This window comes from Liolophura sinensis, chromosome 5 (assembly GCF_032854445.1).
Source record: "Liolophura sinensis isolate JHLJ2023 chromosome 5, CUHK_Ljap_v2, whole genome shotgun sequence".
Taxonomy (NCBI): domain Eukaryota; kingdom Metazoa; phylum Mollusca; class Polyplacophora; order Chitonida; family Chitonidae; genus Liolophura; species Liolophura sinensis.
Window position 1 is genome coordinate 2010132 of NC_088299.1, and position 17451 is coordinate 2027582.

Below are 17451 nucleotides of genomic sequence, written 5' to 3' on the forward strand. Positions count from 1 at the left end.
GTATGGTTGACTGAACAGTACTATGACTGCAGAATGTCAGAGGTAATACTTCAACAGCAGTATGGTTGACTGAACAGTACTATGACTGCAGAATGTCACAGGTAATACTTCAACAGCAGTATGGTTGACTGAACAGTACTATGACTGCAGGATGTCACAGGTAAGACTTCAACAGCAGTATGGTTGACTGAACAGTACTATGACTGCAGGATGTCACAGGTAAGACTTCAACAGCAGTATGGTTGACTGAACAGTAGCCTACTATGACTGCAGCAATGTCACAGGTAAGGCTTCAACAGCAGTATGGTTGACTGAACAGTACTATGACTGCAGAATGTCACAGGTAATAATCACCACAATCTGATTGACTTAACAGCACTATGATTGCACAATGTCACAGGTAATGCGTCACCAGCAATCTGATTTATTGATCCCCCTAATTCATAATAAAGCCTTAACCTTCCTCAATGGTTGTTTCTCAATGTGCTTATAGGCCTATTTATGGTGACCGACACTTCTATATGTTCTATTCTTTTTTGAACAGTAATTTATATCGTATAGTATAATATAACATAATATTACTTTTATAAAAAAAAATATTTCTTGTATTACTCACCAATGAGTCATTCAGTCAAACATGTCAAACATGCCCGTCAAAAGTTTGTGAAATCCCTTCTGTGTGGTGTTGTATTTCTTTTATTTCTTTCTTTCCATGCACGAACTAGTTGATTCCGGATATAGGTTGGTATCTGGGTACATTCCTTGTCACACACATGTACGTCCACAAAAATTAAGCACTGAGGCATTGCTTCCATGTTACCTGACAACCTTTAATCAATGAAGTCAGCGGAAGCTTGAAATGGACACGTTTCATTCATACAAAGTCTTCATTCATACAAGAATATTTTCCATGGAAGATTACGATGGTTACGCTTCACTATTTGAAACATAGGACTAAACTTCGTATCAGGAATGATAACCTCCTACTCTCAAAAAAGTAATCTGTTAAATTTAACAGAAAGTCTGTTATCTGAGTGATGCTAGAATGTAGTCTGTTATTGCGGTAGATTACTCTGTTAAATATAACAAACGTATTCTATTTATTCAACATAACAATTCTATTAGACTAACAGGATATTATGTTAAACATGACACAATACTGTGTTACAATAACAGAATATATTCTAACATCACCCAGACAATAATCTTTCTGTTATAATGAACAAATTATTTTTTTTGATTCCTAATGACCACAAATAGCTAATGAATGATTTGCACATCAGCTCTGATATTTCTTTTATTTGTTGCCAGTACAAAAACCAGTCTACAGTTTAATATTATAGTGTCTACTGTATCTATTAAAAGGATGGATATTACGTTCAATAGTTCACGTAAATAGCCATATAATCTCTTAGTAATGATGTATGATAATACCTGGGGTAGTCAAGGTGTCAAATGAGAAGTTTTGAATTATTTTAAATTTAAATATAAATGTCTTTTGGCCTTTTCAGATCCATTCTTGTATGAATCTGAACCTTTCAAATTTAATCAGCCTAATTGGCATAAATGTTATAGGGGCCTTTAGCTGTGAAACTAAAACTGTTAAGAACATTTGATCTAAACCAAAGATTCAAAGTGATATATGTGCAGGTTTATAGTTAGAGCTTATTGGAATGAAGGGAGCCTACGTGACCGAGGTGGTTAGCGTGCCCGCGCGGCGCATTGACCTAGAAACCTGTGAGTTCAAGTCCAGCTCATGACCCTTTATGAAATGTGCCATGACACTACCCGTAACCCCCGCGTCATAGCCACAGCGCGTGCACACTTTTCAACCAACGGCATCTTATCATTATGTTCACCACACTGCACGGACTATGTGCTTTCGACTTTATGCTGACAACTCATGTTAATTACATCCACTTACCTTGTCGTGTGACTTGTAGAAAATCGTACACAACTGTGTGGTTAATTTTAGTTTTTGTGTAGGCCTATATATTGTGGCTCTTTTACAAATCGACTTTTCACTTTCTTTGTACTCATTAAGTATTTTTTTAAATGAAATTACTTCTCTATGTGTACCTTACACCTATAGTTAACACTCATCCTGGCTTTTTATGTGGAATAATTGTACAGAATAATTCGCATATTACTCAACTAAATATGGATAATGACACAGACTCTTTTATGCCTGTTCCACTTCAGAATTCTTTCTCCCACCTGCCATTCCATGATGTTCCCTACATAACACCTGCTTCATTATGAATTGCCTCGTTCACCGTCCCACCATATAATCTTGATATTATTGACAAGATGTGCTTCAGTCCAATTGAACTGAATGACTATGATGCATCTAAAACACATATGGATGACAACGAACATGAAATTGCCTATTGGGGTAATTTAGGCTCTCACCTGTCCAACTACTATGACCCTAAAACTTTTACTCAACACCTAGAAACCCTCGATTATGACAATCAAAATCAGTTTTCAACCTTTCATTTAAATACCCGTAGTTTAGCAAAAAGTTTTGGCGAAATTACATGCTTTATCCTTACTCTCAATCTTAACTTTTCAGTCCTTGGATTTTCGGAAAGTTGGCTCCGCCCTTTAACCGAATGCTTATATTCTATGCCAGGCCACACTTAATATTCTGCCTCCCGAGATAAACGGACGGGAGGAGGTGTTACACTCTATGTTAATAGCTCTTTTGAGTCTTGCAAGATACGCGATGATCTTTCTTTTCTCGATGACGATTCTGGATATGATGCCTTCATTTGTGGAGATCGCTGCTCTGTCAAATGTCTATGTTGTTGGAATTATTTATCGCCCTCCGGGCAAAAACTTGTTTCTTTTTAATGAAAAACTAAGCACAGCCCTTCGTAATATACCCGCAAACAAAACATGTATTATCTTGGGTGACTTCAATATAGGCTTATTCAACTGTGATAGCCATTTACCATCAAAAGCTTTTTTTGAACTAATGAAGTGTCATTACCTTTTTCCTTCCATTACAAAACCTACTCGAGTATGTTCTCGCTCTGCTACCCTTATAGATAACATCTTCACAAACTTGCAATCTCAACGCAATTTCGCCGGGTTTTTTTTTTTAAGAGATATATCTAACCATTTCCCTATATTCTATATCTTCTCGAAAATGCTTTTTCGAAAGAAACATCAACTTACTCTTTTCGAAAAAAGACTCCAGAACAAGTCAGTCTGTTTAAAGAACCATTATTTTGCTCAGAATAGGTCAGGCTAAAAAAAATTCTGAAAAAATTTGTTCGCACCAAGGAGATCAAACTAATCCAATATTAACTCCCCAAATCCCATGACTCCCAGTCCAGTCACAACACCAATCATTACAATTTCTCATAATAACAATACAATCTGAATTTTCTGATAACATTGCCAACAAGAGTATCTTCACATTGGTCTAGGAAATGTTGTCTTAATTCGATTATTTCATTGAGAGGCCTACATTAAGTAGCAAACATAACTTATTTAGAGCATAGGTTCGTTTGATTTATTTATGATTTTGATTGGTATTGTATGCCGTACTCAAGAATATTTCACTTACACGACGGCGGCCAGTATAATGGTGGCAGGAAATCGGGCAGAGTTCTGGGCAAACCCACGACCATCCACGGGTTCCTGGAAGACCTTCGCACGCAGGGCTGGAGAGGAAGTCAGCATGAGCTGGACGTACTATATATTGATGAGAAGCTCCTGGGCCTTCGCGCTGGGTATAACCACCTCGTCTACGGAGGCCCCTTGGTTAATCTGTGTACATATCATTTCGGCATGATTTTCAAAATCACATCATACGAATATCATCTAGGGAAGACTTTATGTAAACACTACTTGAGTAAAGCTCTGTGGTTTACGGATATTACAGATACTTTTATCTGAAATAAGAGCTGAGTCCTGCTCAAATATGCACACACATGTCGAAATCATCAATACAGCTTATATCATTATTTTCTGATTGATTCGAACAGATTCACATGATTGTCCTATTGTTTGTTTCATGTAATTATCTTTTGTAGTTAACATTTCACATACCATTGGACAATTCCATTAATTTTACTTTTTCGCATGTCTCTTTTACGGATCCGTAATAAGTAATTTTACGTACGCCCACCAGAAAACATGGTTCAAGTACAAAGAGAGTTATCCGCCCTTGCTCAGGTTCTCCAGAGCGGAGAGCGTACGTAACCTGTCCAATGCAAAATTGTAAACACGAAGTGACACAAATTGATGTGCTTTTTGAATTGTGTCCATTGTGATGGATCTTTTTGACGATCTCCCAGAGCCATGTAAGTTGAGATCAGGAGGTTTTATTTTTATAAATATATGGCTGGCCATCACCTGATAACGAAAAATGCACACTGCGTGGTTCTCAGTTTGTAACGTGACTCCTCTTTCATTTTCAGCATATGGGAAGGATGTTGGAGGTAAGGCTGAGCCAAATAAGCTCGGTGCAGCCAAGAATATGACACTTACTAACGCAGAAGATGTGGATAATACGTGCAAAAGTGATGGAAAGCGAAAATTGTCCGAAGACGACACTCAAAACAAGAAGAAAAGAGTGGAACACGGTATGCAGTTGTGTTCAAATTTCCGCCAGTGTAGACACAAATGTGATACCGGTGCATGTGTATTTTGTGTTTGATCATTATACTCGACGGACGGAAACTAAATTAGAAAACCTGAGTCAGACAACATTTTGATGCGATGTTTACATGTAACTGGTTAAAGTAAACTGTGACTGAGCGTCGGCGATTGAATAAGTTGCATAGAATAGGTACGGTATATGTATTACAGCAAAATATTTATACCGTATTCTTTTCTCAGTGCCTGTAAATTTAATTCCTGTGTATGACCTATCAACTCAACAGCTCATGCAATAAACACTATAAAGAAACAGGATACACATTGACTTCATTCTCCAAGGATAAAGTAAATGGGTTGTTAAGAAAAAAAAAGAATAACTTGTGGTAGACGAAATCAAAATCAGATTCCCCCCACGTTTTTATGTGTACACCCCAATACAGTTAGAGGAATAGAATGGCTTGACTTTGATCAGTTTGGGATAGGCTGGAAGTGTCTTATATGCATTCATCCTGACTTGTTACGATGCTTCATTGGTAAGGATGTATAATACCGGTACCTACATAGAATTATAATTAGCGCTGAACCCAATTTCATGATTTCAATCTATATAAACTAACTTTTATGAAATGTTTTGCTTGTAAACCAATCAAAAGAAAGTATATCATCATGAAGTATAAATAATTTTAATTAGTTATGCATCATATCAGAAGAAGAAATCATTTGTCGCTGGGATTAAGCCTGTCTTTATTCTAATTATGAGAAATATTATTTATGCATAAATTGAATCAGATCGCAGTGTTATTGAAGGGCATATTTTTCTTCCAGCGACATATAAACTGCGAGGATTTGTTGCAGAGCATCAGGGAGAGAGAGATGAAATGCAAGATGCTCATGTTCTTATAGATGACTGGACTTCAAGATTTATCTCCCTTGACCCATCTATGTGAGTCTACCTTGCAGATAAATGTTTAAGCATGGTATTTATTTGATTGTTGTTTTTCACAATATTCAGAATATTTCGCTTGTACGACAGTGGCCAGCATTATGGTGAAAGGAAACTCAGGACCACTCTTAGGTAGCTAACAGACCTCCTATGTATGACTTTGTTAACCTTGTTCATATTTTTGCAATTATGGGGGCTTCCGTGACGGAGGCGGTTAGCACACCAGCACAGTGCTATGAACCTGGAGCCCCCAACCAATGCGGTTGCTATGAGTTCAAGTTCAGCTCATGTTGGCTTCCTCACGGGCTGTATGTGGGAAGATCTATTAGCAACCTGCAGATCGTCGTGGGTTTCCTCAGGCTCTGCTCAGTTTCCTCCCGCCAGCATTAACACCAATCAAATACATAAAAAATAAATTTTGCGGTTATGTCATAGCTGCTCTGAGCTAATTCTAAGGTGAAATAGGCTTTAAATAAGATGTTTATGTAATACGGCACTGAAGTTGATAACACTTAGCCAATTTCATATGTGATTTAAATGTTTATTTTTGAGTTAAATTAGGAATATATAAACGAGTCTTATATTAAAGCAACCATACTAAAACTGGAACTGCTGTGGCCATAAAGTGGTTATTATATCAACGTTTTACATGCATCCTTTCACAAAATGGCTTTGCGGGATTGGCCCCTGCTACTTTTCGCTGTTTATGGGTCCTTGGTGACAATAACTGCCATTGTACAGTCTAACAATCCTTATGGACCATTTACTTTCCAGTTCTACAAATATCATGTGAAAAAGCTAAACAGTAACCATGGTAACTTGTAAAAGGTGGGTGGGTTACCCCAGGAATTCCATTTTTGTGCACCCATAAAACTGACTGCCATCATAAAAGTGAAAAGTTTCTGACAATGGCATTAAACAACAAGCAAACAAATAAATAAATATTTCATGGTAGCCATATTTTAAGGTGCAGAAAATGGAAAAAGATCGATTTCATTTTCTGAAATAGGCCTGTTGTGAATTACCTCCCTTGTTAAACAGTGACGACGTAACACAAGATTAGTTTTTAAGGTGTCAAACTACGAGAAGCAAGACTGTGTCTATTAAAGCATGCATTATGTAGTGACACATGTTTTCTAGGCAACTGAACAGATAAAAAAAATGTGTTGTACTTACAAAATTAAAATCGGTCTTAAAGCTGTATGACTTCAACCAGCTTGTGCCACTTTAACTCCGAAACTTTGCCATTAGCCATTTTCTGCTAAAAAATGCATGTTTTTAACAGTAGGGGACAGTGGGGCCCTGTTCACCAGTCACACAGTCACTTTTGAATGTAGTTATGGTGGTGTTGTTGTAGATTACAGTTATCGCTGTACGCTGTCATGGATGGGCACGGTGGGAAGCGGGCATCAAGGTTTGCATCAGAGAGTTTACCCCTCAATTTGCGGGAAAAATTCCCCAAGGGTAATGATAAGATGAAAACCAGCTAGTCTAGTAATTTGAGATGTAGTATAAACAATATGTGTTGAATACTTGACTGATCAAATGAATACATGTCACTCACTATTAGTTTACATGACTGTTTATGGAGAAATAAATAGAAAAATTTACATGTAGGAGCTGCAAATCCTGAGGCTTGTGTGTGCATATGGAATATTCTGTATGGGTACATAAACTATGTACAAATTTCCTGACAACTAATGTTTGTTTAGCAGAACAATAAGAGTTTATTGGTATTAAAAAATAATTTATGCAATGAATACGTGTAATTGCCCATTTTGATAGTTAATTATGAAATATGAAAAGATCATGGGTAAAATGATATTTTATTTCAAGATTTGACCAATTGAAAACATTTCAGAAATGTATTTTGTCTAGTTAAAATTAGAAAAGTCGCTTAGTCTCCAAGTTGACCTGTTTACCATGTTTCTCTTACAGGAGACACATCTCGAGTTATGTCTGACATCAAAAGATGTTTCATTGAGGCATACAAAAAGACAGATGAAGATTTCCTGAAGGAGGCTGCAAAAAAGTGAGTGATCTTGATAAAACTCCAATTCTACCCAAAATAAATAAATAAAAAAAAAAAAAGAAGTACATGTTTGAGAAGTGGATTGATGTAAAGGTTTTCAGTTCCTGTTCTTTTTCCATGAGAATGTTTAATATTTGGGAAAAAATAGTTAAAATATATGTTATATTTATATGTAAATGTACTTTCCTTTGGAGAAAGTATGACATTAAACCCCAAGCACTCACTCACTCGCTCCTTTGGATATGAAGACAAACTGTATTAGAGTGTTAAACTGTATTATTATATTGTGGCCTAGCTTTTAAACTTGAACCAGCCCATGCAGTAGAAACTGTGGTGGGCATATTCTGTCAGTACCTTTGTAATTTAATTATCTGTGTCCCATATTTGACAGTAAACCAGCCTGGAAGGATGGGACCACAGCTATTTCTGCTGTATGTGTTAACGATGCTGTATATGTGGCTAATCTAGGGGACAGCAAGGTGAGTCTGTGTGTAATCTCTCTGTTTGTCATTGGTTCCATCATGGGAGGCAGATGTTCATCATGAGCATTATACGAACTTGGTTTTGTATTTTTCTGAATATATTTTTGATGCCTTTTGCAAATGAGGAGATCAGCACCATCATGTACAAACTGCTTTGCTGGCTTAATGGTGAGAGAGTCTACCTTTAAGTTGGGCTGATACCAAAGAAAAAAAATTTTGCTTGTTACTGCCTCCCTTGATGCTCAGCACTGAGAGGTTAGAAAACTATGCCATCTTTTGCTGATATTGTGACATTTGATTTCAGGCGGTGTTGTGTCGTTATAATGAGGAGGAGAAGAGGTGTGTGGGGATTCCCCTGAGCCAGGACCACTCTCCCTCTGCATATGAGGAGAGACTTAGGATACAGAAGGCAGGGGGACATGTCAAGTAGGTTGTCAGTCAGATCCACACTGGTACTCACTAGTGTTACTCACTGTCCACACAACTACCACGTCCTAGACAGGGGGACATGTCAAGTAGGTTGTCAGTCAGATCCACACTGGTACCCATTAGTGTTACTCACTATCCACACACCCACCACATTCTGTGGAGGGGGACACATCAAGTAGGTTGTCAGTCAGATCCACACTGGTACTCACTAGTGTTACTCACTGTCCACACAACTACCACGTCCTAGACAGGGGGACATGTCAAGTAGGTTGTCAGTCAGATCCACACTGGTACCCATTAGTGTTACTCACTATCCACACACCCACCACATTCTGTGGAGGGGGACACATCAAGTAGGTTGTCAGTCAGATCCACACTGGTACTCACTAGTGTTACTCACTGTCCACACAACTACCACGTCCTAGACAGGGGGACATGTCAAGTAGGTTGTCAGCCAGATCCACACTGGTACCCATTAGTGTTACTCACTATCCACACACCCACCACATTCTGTGGAGGGGGACACATCAAGTAGGTTGTCAGTCAGATCCACACTGGTACTCACTAGTGTTACTCACTGTCCACACACCCACCACATCCAGTGGAGGAGGACATATCTAGTAGGTTTTCAGTCAGATCCACACTGCTGCTCACTTGTGTTGTTTTCTGTCCCCACACCCACCGCATCCTAGACAGAGTAGGTTGTCAGTCCCAGCCACACTGCTACTCATTGTCTTTATTTACTGTTGAATGTTTTAGGCTAGCTCACTTCGCAGCCTCTGGAACTGGAAGAAAATCTTCCAAAAGCTCTGGCTAAGTTTGTCAATAAGTTACCAAAGGTTATTTGATTTACTATTAGTTCCTTTACCCGTAAGACTGATGCCTTTGGAGAAGTCAATAATGCATGACTCTGGAAGATAACAACATCAGTCAGTCAGTCTAGCCTGCAAATGTAGTCATGTGATCTGTTTGTCAATAAATGTGTTTGTCTAGAAATGGTCGTGTGATGGGTGTGCTCGAGGTGTCACGGTCAATAGGAGACGGCCAGTACAAAACCTTTGGGGTCACATGTTTACCTGACGTCAAGAAATGTCAGCTGAAAGACAAGGATAGGTGAGGTTACAGCCAACAGTATTGTCAGTACACGAGGCTTGCTCCTGTTCTGGGAAGTAGTCCGTCAGCTCTGGTGTAAAGATTGGCTCACACAACAATTTTGAACTGATTGTTCATCAGACTAGATGTATACGACTGCATCATTGTGTGTGGGGGAAGAAAAATCAAATGTGTGAAGAAACATATGACAAATCATCTAACAAGCTCTACCACTGAGTTGGATGAAGGAGGCAAAATGCTGTTAGCTAATCCAAAAGCGTTAAACTATGAGTCATACGATGATTGCACTGGTGCCTGGTAAAGTCTGATACTTGACAAGCAGACACACGGTTCGACTGATAAGATGTTGTCTGTTTATTTATTTTTTTATTTGATTGGTGTTTTATGCTGTACTCAAGAATATTTCACTTATACGACGGCGGTCAGCATTATGGTGGGTGGAAACCGGGCAGAGCCCGGGGGAAACCCACAACCATCCGCAGGTTGATGACAGACCTTCCCACGTAAGGCCGGAGAGGAGATGTTGTCTGCAGGGGAAAGCAATCTAAATGTAATGGAAGTGTTGCCGTCCATAGAAATCGGATAGAAGTATTAGAACAAAATTGTTGTGTGTGAACCTACTTTAAGCTGTTGCGAAATACTGCGAATTCCTGATTTTAATGGGTATTAATACATTACAGCTTAAATTTCGTTGCCCGCCATGCAGCCCATTGTGCTTTCTGTATGTGACTTGTGTGAAATGATTTGCCGTGCCAACAAAACTGGGCCTGCATTGAAGTTTTCATACACTGCATCATCGTATTGAAATGTGGTCAGCAAATATGAGATATTCATTGTGAAAAAGACGATTCATTGTGTTGTCTTAATGTAGTAGTGATATACGAATGCCGTGGAAATTTCTTTAAAAAAAAAATAATAAAACATGACCTTTTTTTTCAGTATGCATGCACAGACTTGAACTTTTGAAATCTGTGGTTGCTGAAATCACGGAGGCATATACGGTCTGTATATACCTCCATACTGAAATGAAATGTTCATTGTGAAAAACATCATTCATTTCAGAAGTTTGTTGTTAAGATTGACTTTTCTTTTGTATTTTTTTCTGAGGTTTTTACTCATTGGCTGTGATGGATTGTGGAAAAGTTTCTCCATACAGGAAAGCATTGAGTTTATTGAGCAGCAGTTAAATGTAAGCTCTAAATGGTTCATAAGTCCTGGGCCCAGGTGTTCAAAAGTGCATCAGCAATTAAATGTGATATTAACTTTAGTCTAGACTAAAGTGCCATTATTTTTTTTTAGTGTACCAAGGCTGGGTTTAAAGGATTAATGTCCAGATTGGTTATTTATTCAAGCCTGTGTCTCTGTGTGAACCAGTGAGTGAGCTCCTAACAAATTGTTAACTGTGTACAACAACGCAATTACAACTGCGGCAATGCTAGCAGTATCTGACCGGCCATCCAGGACGATTAAATCCGAAAACAATCCAAAACCAATGGTGTTGTTTGAGTTAATCAAGAATTAATGACTGGGGTTGAAATACTGGTTGTTGATTAAAAGTACTCATCAAAGGTGCGAAAACAAGTGAAACCTCTTTCAATACTGCTCAGGGTAGGTGAGAAAGCAATCTCACATAGTCATGATCCATCCCCAATTGCTTTTTTCTCTCATCCAGATTACCAGGATTAGCAACACCGCTGAAAACAAAAGAGGATTAAATCCACCTTTCATAAGACCTGTTTGACGTGTTTGCGTAATTCCGGCTATAGTATAACTAGGAAAAATAAATAGTTGTAAGAATTGTTTTTTTCAGTATTGCCTTGATTATATGCACAAAACTTAATTCTCGCGAACTGTTGGCTCAAATTGATACGGCTGTACATTTGCTTCTGTGTAGCTAGAATCTATCTCGAAAGTGACATCGTTTTAATACAAATTCCCAGTTTATACAGGCCCGCTAGACTTGGGTTGGTCATCTATGACGTCACCCGCGGAACTTTTCCGGGCGGCTGACTGGAGATCGGCTGGAGAAGTAAATCTATTGTTTTTTGGTGTATTTAAAGGCAGAATTACGTTTCTCAGAGCCCTTCTGGTAACATACTGTTAAACAGGTTATAATCTTTATACTTAGGGCAAGTAGCTAAATCTGGACAATAATCCGTTAAGGCTTCAGCCTGGCTTAACTTTTAGTACACTTTTGAACAACTGACCGCTGGACCTTAACGTCTTCTACAAGAATGAGATGTCTGTTAGTGATAAAACAGCTGTTTAATATAACTATTTCTTCTGTGTAACTCAGTTTTTTAATCTATGATTTTGCTTGGTATTGTCACAATATTATTTACATTCATTTATTTTATTTTTTTATTAAACTTCTGAAAGCCTTCTCTTGTAATAGGTATGTCTGTATCTCACATTGGTATGGTCTATTGATATTTGACCCAACCACCTTTGTCTCAACCAGCTTTTATTTTATTTTGTTGTGTGCTTTGTTCTTTTTAAGCAAAGTGTCCTGTCCCTACCGATTAACTATTATATAAATTGTTCAGGGCAAAGACTTAACTGTATGATACCAGAACGCTAACTGTTTAGACAATAGTCAGTGTAATATTGGTCAATTTCTCAATGTCATTGGGGTCATTTGAGTTATATTTTTGGACAGGCCTCTCCTCAAACCCTTAAGCAGTTTTCATCAAACTGGTACCACAGTGGCATCGAGTAAAGGTGGTTGGACGTATCCCTACATTATCTTGTACTGCCATTGTGTAAGCGAAAAATTAGTGTGGCGTTACTATACCATCTCTACTATCATTACTATCTTATGGACAAGTGGCATTAAGTACATTCCGTTGTATGATCCAAAGCTTTGTATCCAGTATCCAAAATATATTTGTTTTTTCTTTTGTGCAGAAATGTGGTGATACAGCAGGAAGGGAAACTGATGCAAAGTTTCAGGCAGCCTGCAATAAACTTGTCTCTGAAGCTGTTTTAAGACTCAGTGCTGACAATGTCACTGTTATTTTAGTGCGAATCCAGAAGACAAGGTGATGATTGTTTCACTTGGAATCAAAGACGGTATCATCATTTGTGTCTCATATTTTGCCCATACCATTTTGTGTATAATGTATCAATAACGAACAGTAATAATAAAAAAAAATCACCTGTTTGAATTCATATTTACCGAAATAACTGCTTTGCTTGTGTATTTAATGGGAATCTGTTTGCAGGCATAATCTTTAATTCTCGCAGTTAGTGGGTGGGTGGTTGCAGGGGGGTTAGGATGCTTGTGTTTGAGTATCTTGAACAAATACCGTGCTAGATTATCGAAATTGTCGATTGTCTTGCTTTGAGCACAACATCTTGACTGTTTGCGATGCCTCGCTGGGAGTACGTGACCACGTGGCAAGTAGCTCTAGTTGGGATACTGTAGTATTACATGAAGTTTTTTTGGTGAAAACTTGCCTCCCACTTATATGGCATTCACATTGAGCGCCAGTGGAGTAGTTACGTAACGTGTCAGTTATATCCAAATGGTCAGTGGTTAGTGGCAGAGTGTGATAACACTCACTTGAGAACACAGTGTAGTTGTGAGAGTGACAGTGATGAACAGCTCCAAATGTGTCGGAGTTATGGTAAATTTTAATGCCGGTGTGAACAGCGGCCATTATAAAGCATAGGTATAAAGGTAAATGTAACACGGTTTGTCAGTATTTGCCTGGCTTTAGCTAAAGTTCTTAGAATTAAGGTTTAACACGTGCAAACTGGCAATAGCTGCGGCATCCTCCGCTGTATAATTTTGTGTCGCCTTGCTCTAAGGCCTCTCGTTAATTGGTTCCGCTTATAGGAATTGTACTGCTTTGTGTTCGCAATATAGTCTTGTGCCTAATATTTTATAGTTTACCCTGGGGTTAGTTATCTATCTTAATCCCAGGTTTATCACCTCTATATATTACAGAGCCCACCAGAGCCCATACTCCCAGTTTTCCATCTCTGTTTTCTATGTTATCGTACGAACTTGTCCGGACAACATCTCTTAAAAGCTCTGACCGCTTTCCTAAATTGAAGCTTCGGTAGAGGTGTAACATCAATGAGGGGGCGGCTGAGAGTGATTTTCACTCGTGTGAAACGGTAAAAACCCTGCAACCATCTTGGTTTCCGTGTCGTTAACTTTATCCATATATAAACAGGCGTGCAAATGTGGTGTAGAAATCATGCACACGATTGAGCTAAACTGTAGCCCATGACCAAGCTACCCATTTTCGTTTCATATGATTCTGAGAGTTCTGAGGTCATAGGTCCGTGTTTGGTTGGAAGGCATACAGGCTGAAATCATAATAGCAAAATGTAAGTTTCAGAAGCAACACTAATATTTTATGGCATTGTTTGCTTTGAAAATGCACTTTGTGGGGCGAAATCGTAGATCATTTACCGTATATGTACATGTATCTATATCCGCAGTGCGTATCATATTCCGACATTTAGGTCTATGCTTTCATTGGCCGAGCTATTTCGGTCTTGGCCCATCCTCTTTCACTCCTCTGGAGCACATTCCAGATAAATCTTAAAGCAGTAAAACTGAGTAAAACAGTAAGGTATATATATATAGTCATGAGAAGGCTCGGCAAACCCATTGGTAATTGAACCTGTGTGGTTGAGTTCAGATGACCCTGTGTGGTTGAAGATAGCTTCAGGGTCACGTGGTCTAGGTAACAAAAGGCAATCAAATGTCAAGGGTATGCCATGTAGCCACAATGGCGATTTGGTGGGTTCGTCTTGCAGCTGGAGTTCTACTCTGTCTGGTACTATTTTGCGATTTGTCCACATCTTCGCCCGTCGACAAAAATGAAACGGGTAAGTGAGAGGCAATGCGTGTACGACTTTAGCGGCAATACACCTTGAATATACACAATACAGGTGAAGACATTTTGACTGATGTGAATATATATGCCAGTAACCATTTATATTTTGAATGTAAGTTGTCTTGCTGTTTATTGGACATTGGCGATGTTCATCTATTTATTATTATTTTTTTGACAAGTGGAGTATCTTGCACAGTCTAACTGTTAAAGTGGTTTTATGTACGCATATGTGAAAACGTGAGGCCAGTAGTCTATGCGAAGAAACCATTTAATTGTATAATCCGTAAGGTGTATGTTGGTTTTATACGGATACATGTATCACATACAAGATATATTTTCTAATCCCCGAGTTAGTTTCAAAGCTTTACACAGAAGGCAAAATAAATTCATCGACGCCTACAATGAGTCTACACTCAGGTCCATAAAGGACATAGGTCTAAATGTTTATGGGTTATAATACAAGACAGGTTGTAGCTGTACGGCCTATACGTAATAGGATTTAACTGGTACAGTACCCAGTCATCTGGTACAGGTATATATGGTTATCGGTAACGATATAAATTTAATCTCTTGAGGTGTTCTGTTTTATGTTCAGGAGAAATACAGGTGACGTCACTTGCCTGTGTGAACGGCACAGATTGTGTGTGTTCGGAGACGTCCAAGTATCAATACGCCATCTGTTATGAAGGCTTTTGCGCATGCTCCGTAAAACCTGAGCCCCACACTCCTTGTACAGATCATAACCTATGCTGGTGCTTACACGGTATCCCTATTTGTCACGAGGGCTTCTGTTATTGCTTACCGGACTTTATTGTGTTGGAAGAAAATAAAGAATCAATAGGTAAAACTACAAACGAGCTACAATTAAGGGCAATTGACTATACAACATGAGTAACGTGTTCGATGTTTCATGAAACTGTAGACAGAAGAATGTGTTGTCGTTTCATTTACATGTAGGCTACAACTCGTGTACATTATACAAAAATGCATGTACTTTTAAATTTTGTTTGTTTTATTTTAAAATTTCAATTTGAAAAGGTTTTTGTTTTCTGCTAGCTTCGATCGTGTGTGAAACCTCGGCACAGTCAGTACTATATATATCTAATGAACTAAATGTACGTGCAGATGGAACCATCATTTCCCCCTCAGTTAAAACAATTACTGAAACACTTAGCGGCTGGTATAATATTGATATAGGGTTCAACAGTGCTTTTCTTCACTTTGTTACACTTCTGGTTTTCAGGACTGTGAAATGAGAAATGAGCCGACAATGAATGGGCAGTGTAGTCATCCGTGTGCTGTGTGGAGGGATGTCAGTGTAGGCCTATTTGGTATTCCTAAACGAGGATCGTGAAGACAGACGAACGGATTGCTGAACCCATGCCATCGGCAAGTTCCGCAATGTGATCTACGAAGGGATACATTGAAACCAATATATCCCTCGTGTTGCCGAATAGAAGACCCAGCCCAAATGTAAACTGGAACTTACCACGCAAGCTTGTTTTATTTCAAAGTCATGTTAATCCACGCAGACAAAGGTTATATTTCTGTCTTCTCTGTTTTGTACTCAAAACCATGAAAATGCTCTAGCTTGTGTTTGACTTGTTTTTTGTATACTGGTATATCCACTTTTGCAGACAGTTCTATATATTTATTGGTGGGACAGAGATACCATGTACATAGATGCAAGTACGTAACAATTGTGATTTGACTTCTTTTGCTCTCGTGCAGTTTTATTGACACAGTTTAACCAAGATGGCCCCTGTGGCTATTTGAATGTATTGTTTTAGCCATATACATGTACATATCGATCCCAGCAGTCCTCACCCCGATACCACCTTCCAAGTTTCGTGACAATTGGTCAAAGCGTTTTCAAATTTCTGTCTGGTTGAAGTTCAACGACTTGAAGCAAAAGATGGTCGTTACGACTATATGGTTGTAGGCTTGTTTAAACCTTAAAATCAACCGTAGCAGCCACTCATTGATGTATATATACCCATACTTGCATGTTTTTTTTACGTCGTGCCTTCCTTTAATGTCATACATGTACCATGCACTGTGCAAGCTTGAAAACAAAGTATTATTGTTACGAATGGGAAACAAATATTGCCGCTGCGGCCCCCCAAAAAAGGATAAAAATCCGTAAGTAGCCAATATAAATATTCAGTATACTTCTCATAATTTCCAAAGAAATTAGATTTTTATTTAGTGATAGAAATGATGAATTGCAAATAAATTCCGAAAAACTTACTGTATTACGCGAATCTATGACCTCTCTTTGGCATCATACAACAATCACTAGTTTGAAGGTAATCAGTTAAATTCCCAAGATTTGATGTGCACAAAAGAAATTCAATGACCGGAAAGAAAACGTCTTTATTGTTTTATACATAACTGAAAAAACTCTCCCAACAGTTCTCTCAATGATGTCATACCACTGTTCAAGTTTCAAGTTTCATAAAAGTCTGAGTACTGGAAAGCCACTGTGGCCATATTCTGCAAGACGGCCCGGAAGCTAGAGACCACATGATCTCTTTAGTAACAGACATCGTGGGTGAAGAAAATTGTAGCCTACTCCCAACGTAATAGCACAGGAAAATGCCAGTTTTTGTATCGCTGTCAGCGATAATGTATTCCTTGGGTTTGTATAATTTTTAGTTATCCAGATAGTACGACCTTATCGGTAGAGCTTGAGTGATGTTTTTCGTACAATCTAGCATTACTGGTGACTGGTAGAGCGACAAAGGTGGGTCTTTTCCCCTATGCGTCAACATAGGGCGGCCATTTTGTTTTCGCCACGCCAGAGTGATAACGTTATCTCCAAAATCAGGGCCGTCTTACTGAATTGTTTAACCCTCCCTTCAAATCCATCTCAGCCGCAATCTTGTTGATGTCATCAATAACATTGTACAAGTTGGACACAATCAGATACGGTGTTCTTGAGTTATTGTCCGGACAAAAATCATTTTCGGAAAAAAACTT

At 38.6% G+C, this 17451-nt stretch overlaps 1 protein-coding gene across 2 annotated transcripts; it reads left to right on the plus strand.

The window, feature by feature from the left end:
* The first annotated feature begins 4184 nt into the window (after positions 1-4184).
* Positions 4185-16214, plus strand: LOC135465662 (integrin-linked kinase-associated serine/threonine phosphatase 2C-like). Of its 2 annotated transcripts, none has more exons than XM_064742961.1 (12): positions 4185-4316; positions 4434-4598; positions 5440-5557; positions 6915-7021; positions 7496-7589; positions 7981-8068; positions 8376-8497; positions 9494-9613; positions 10721-10802; positions 12521-13954; positions 15065-15310; positions 15713-16214. In XM_064742961.1, the coding sequence occupies exons 1-10, from the start codon at positions 4286-4288 to the stop codon at positions 12656-12658; spliced, it is 1065 nt and encodes a 354-aa protein (XP_064599031.1). In that variant the 5' UTR covers positions 4185-4285; the 3' UTR covers positions 12659-13954; positions 15065-15310; positions 15713-16214. The 2 variants fall into 2 exon arrangements, with proteins under 2 accessions (XP_064599031.1, XP_064599030.1); XM_064742960.1 differs by having other exon boundaries at positions 12521-12654.
* The last annotated feature ends 1237 nt before the right edge of the window (positions 16215-17451 follow it).

Excerpts from the sequence above, each read along its gene's own strand:
- LOC135465662 (XM_064742960.1), top strand. The coding sequence starts at position 4,286 with ATGGATCTTTTTGACGATCTCCCAGAGCCAT. Across the intron at positions 5,558-6,914 it reads ATCTCCCTTGACCCATCTAT|ATTACAGTTATCGCTGTACG; the intron begins GTGAGTCTACCT and ends GTGTTGTTGTAG. Across the intron at positions 7,022-7,495 it reads GCGGGAAAAATTCCCCAAGG|GAGACACATCTCGAGTTATG; the intron begins GTAATGATAAGA and ends TTTCTCTTACAG.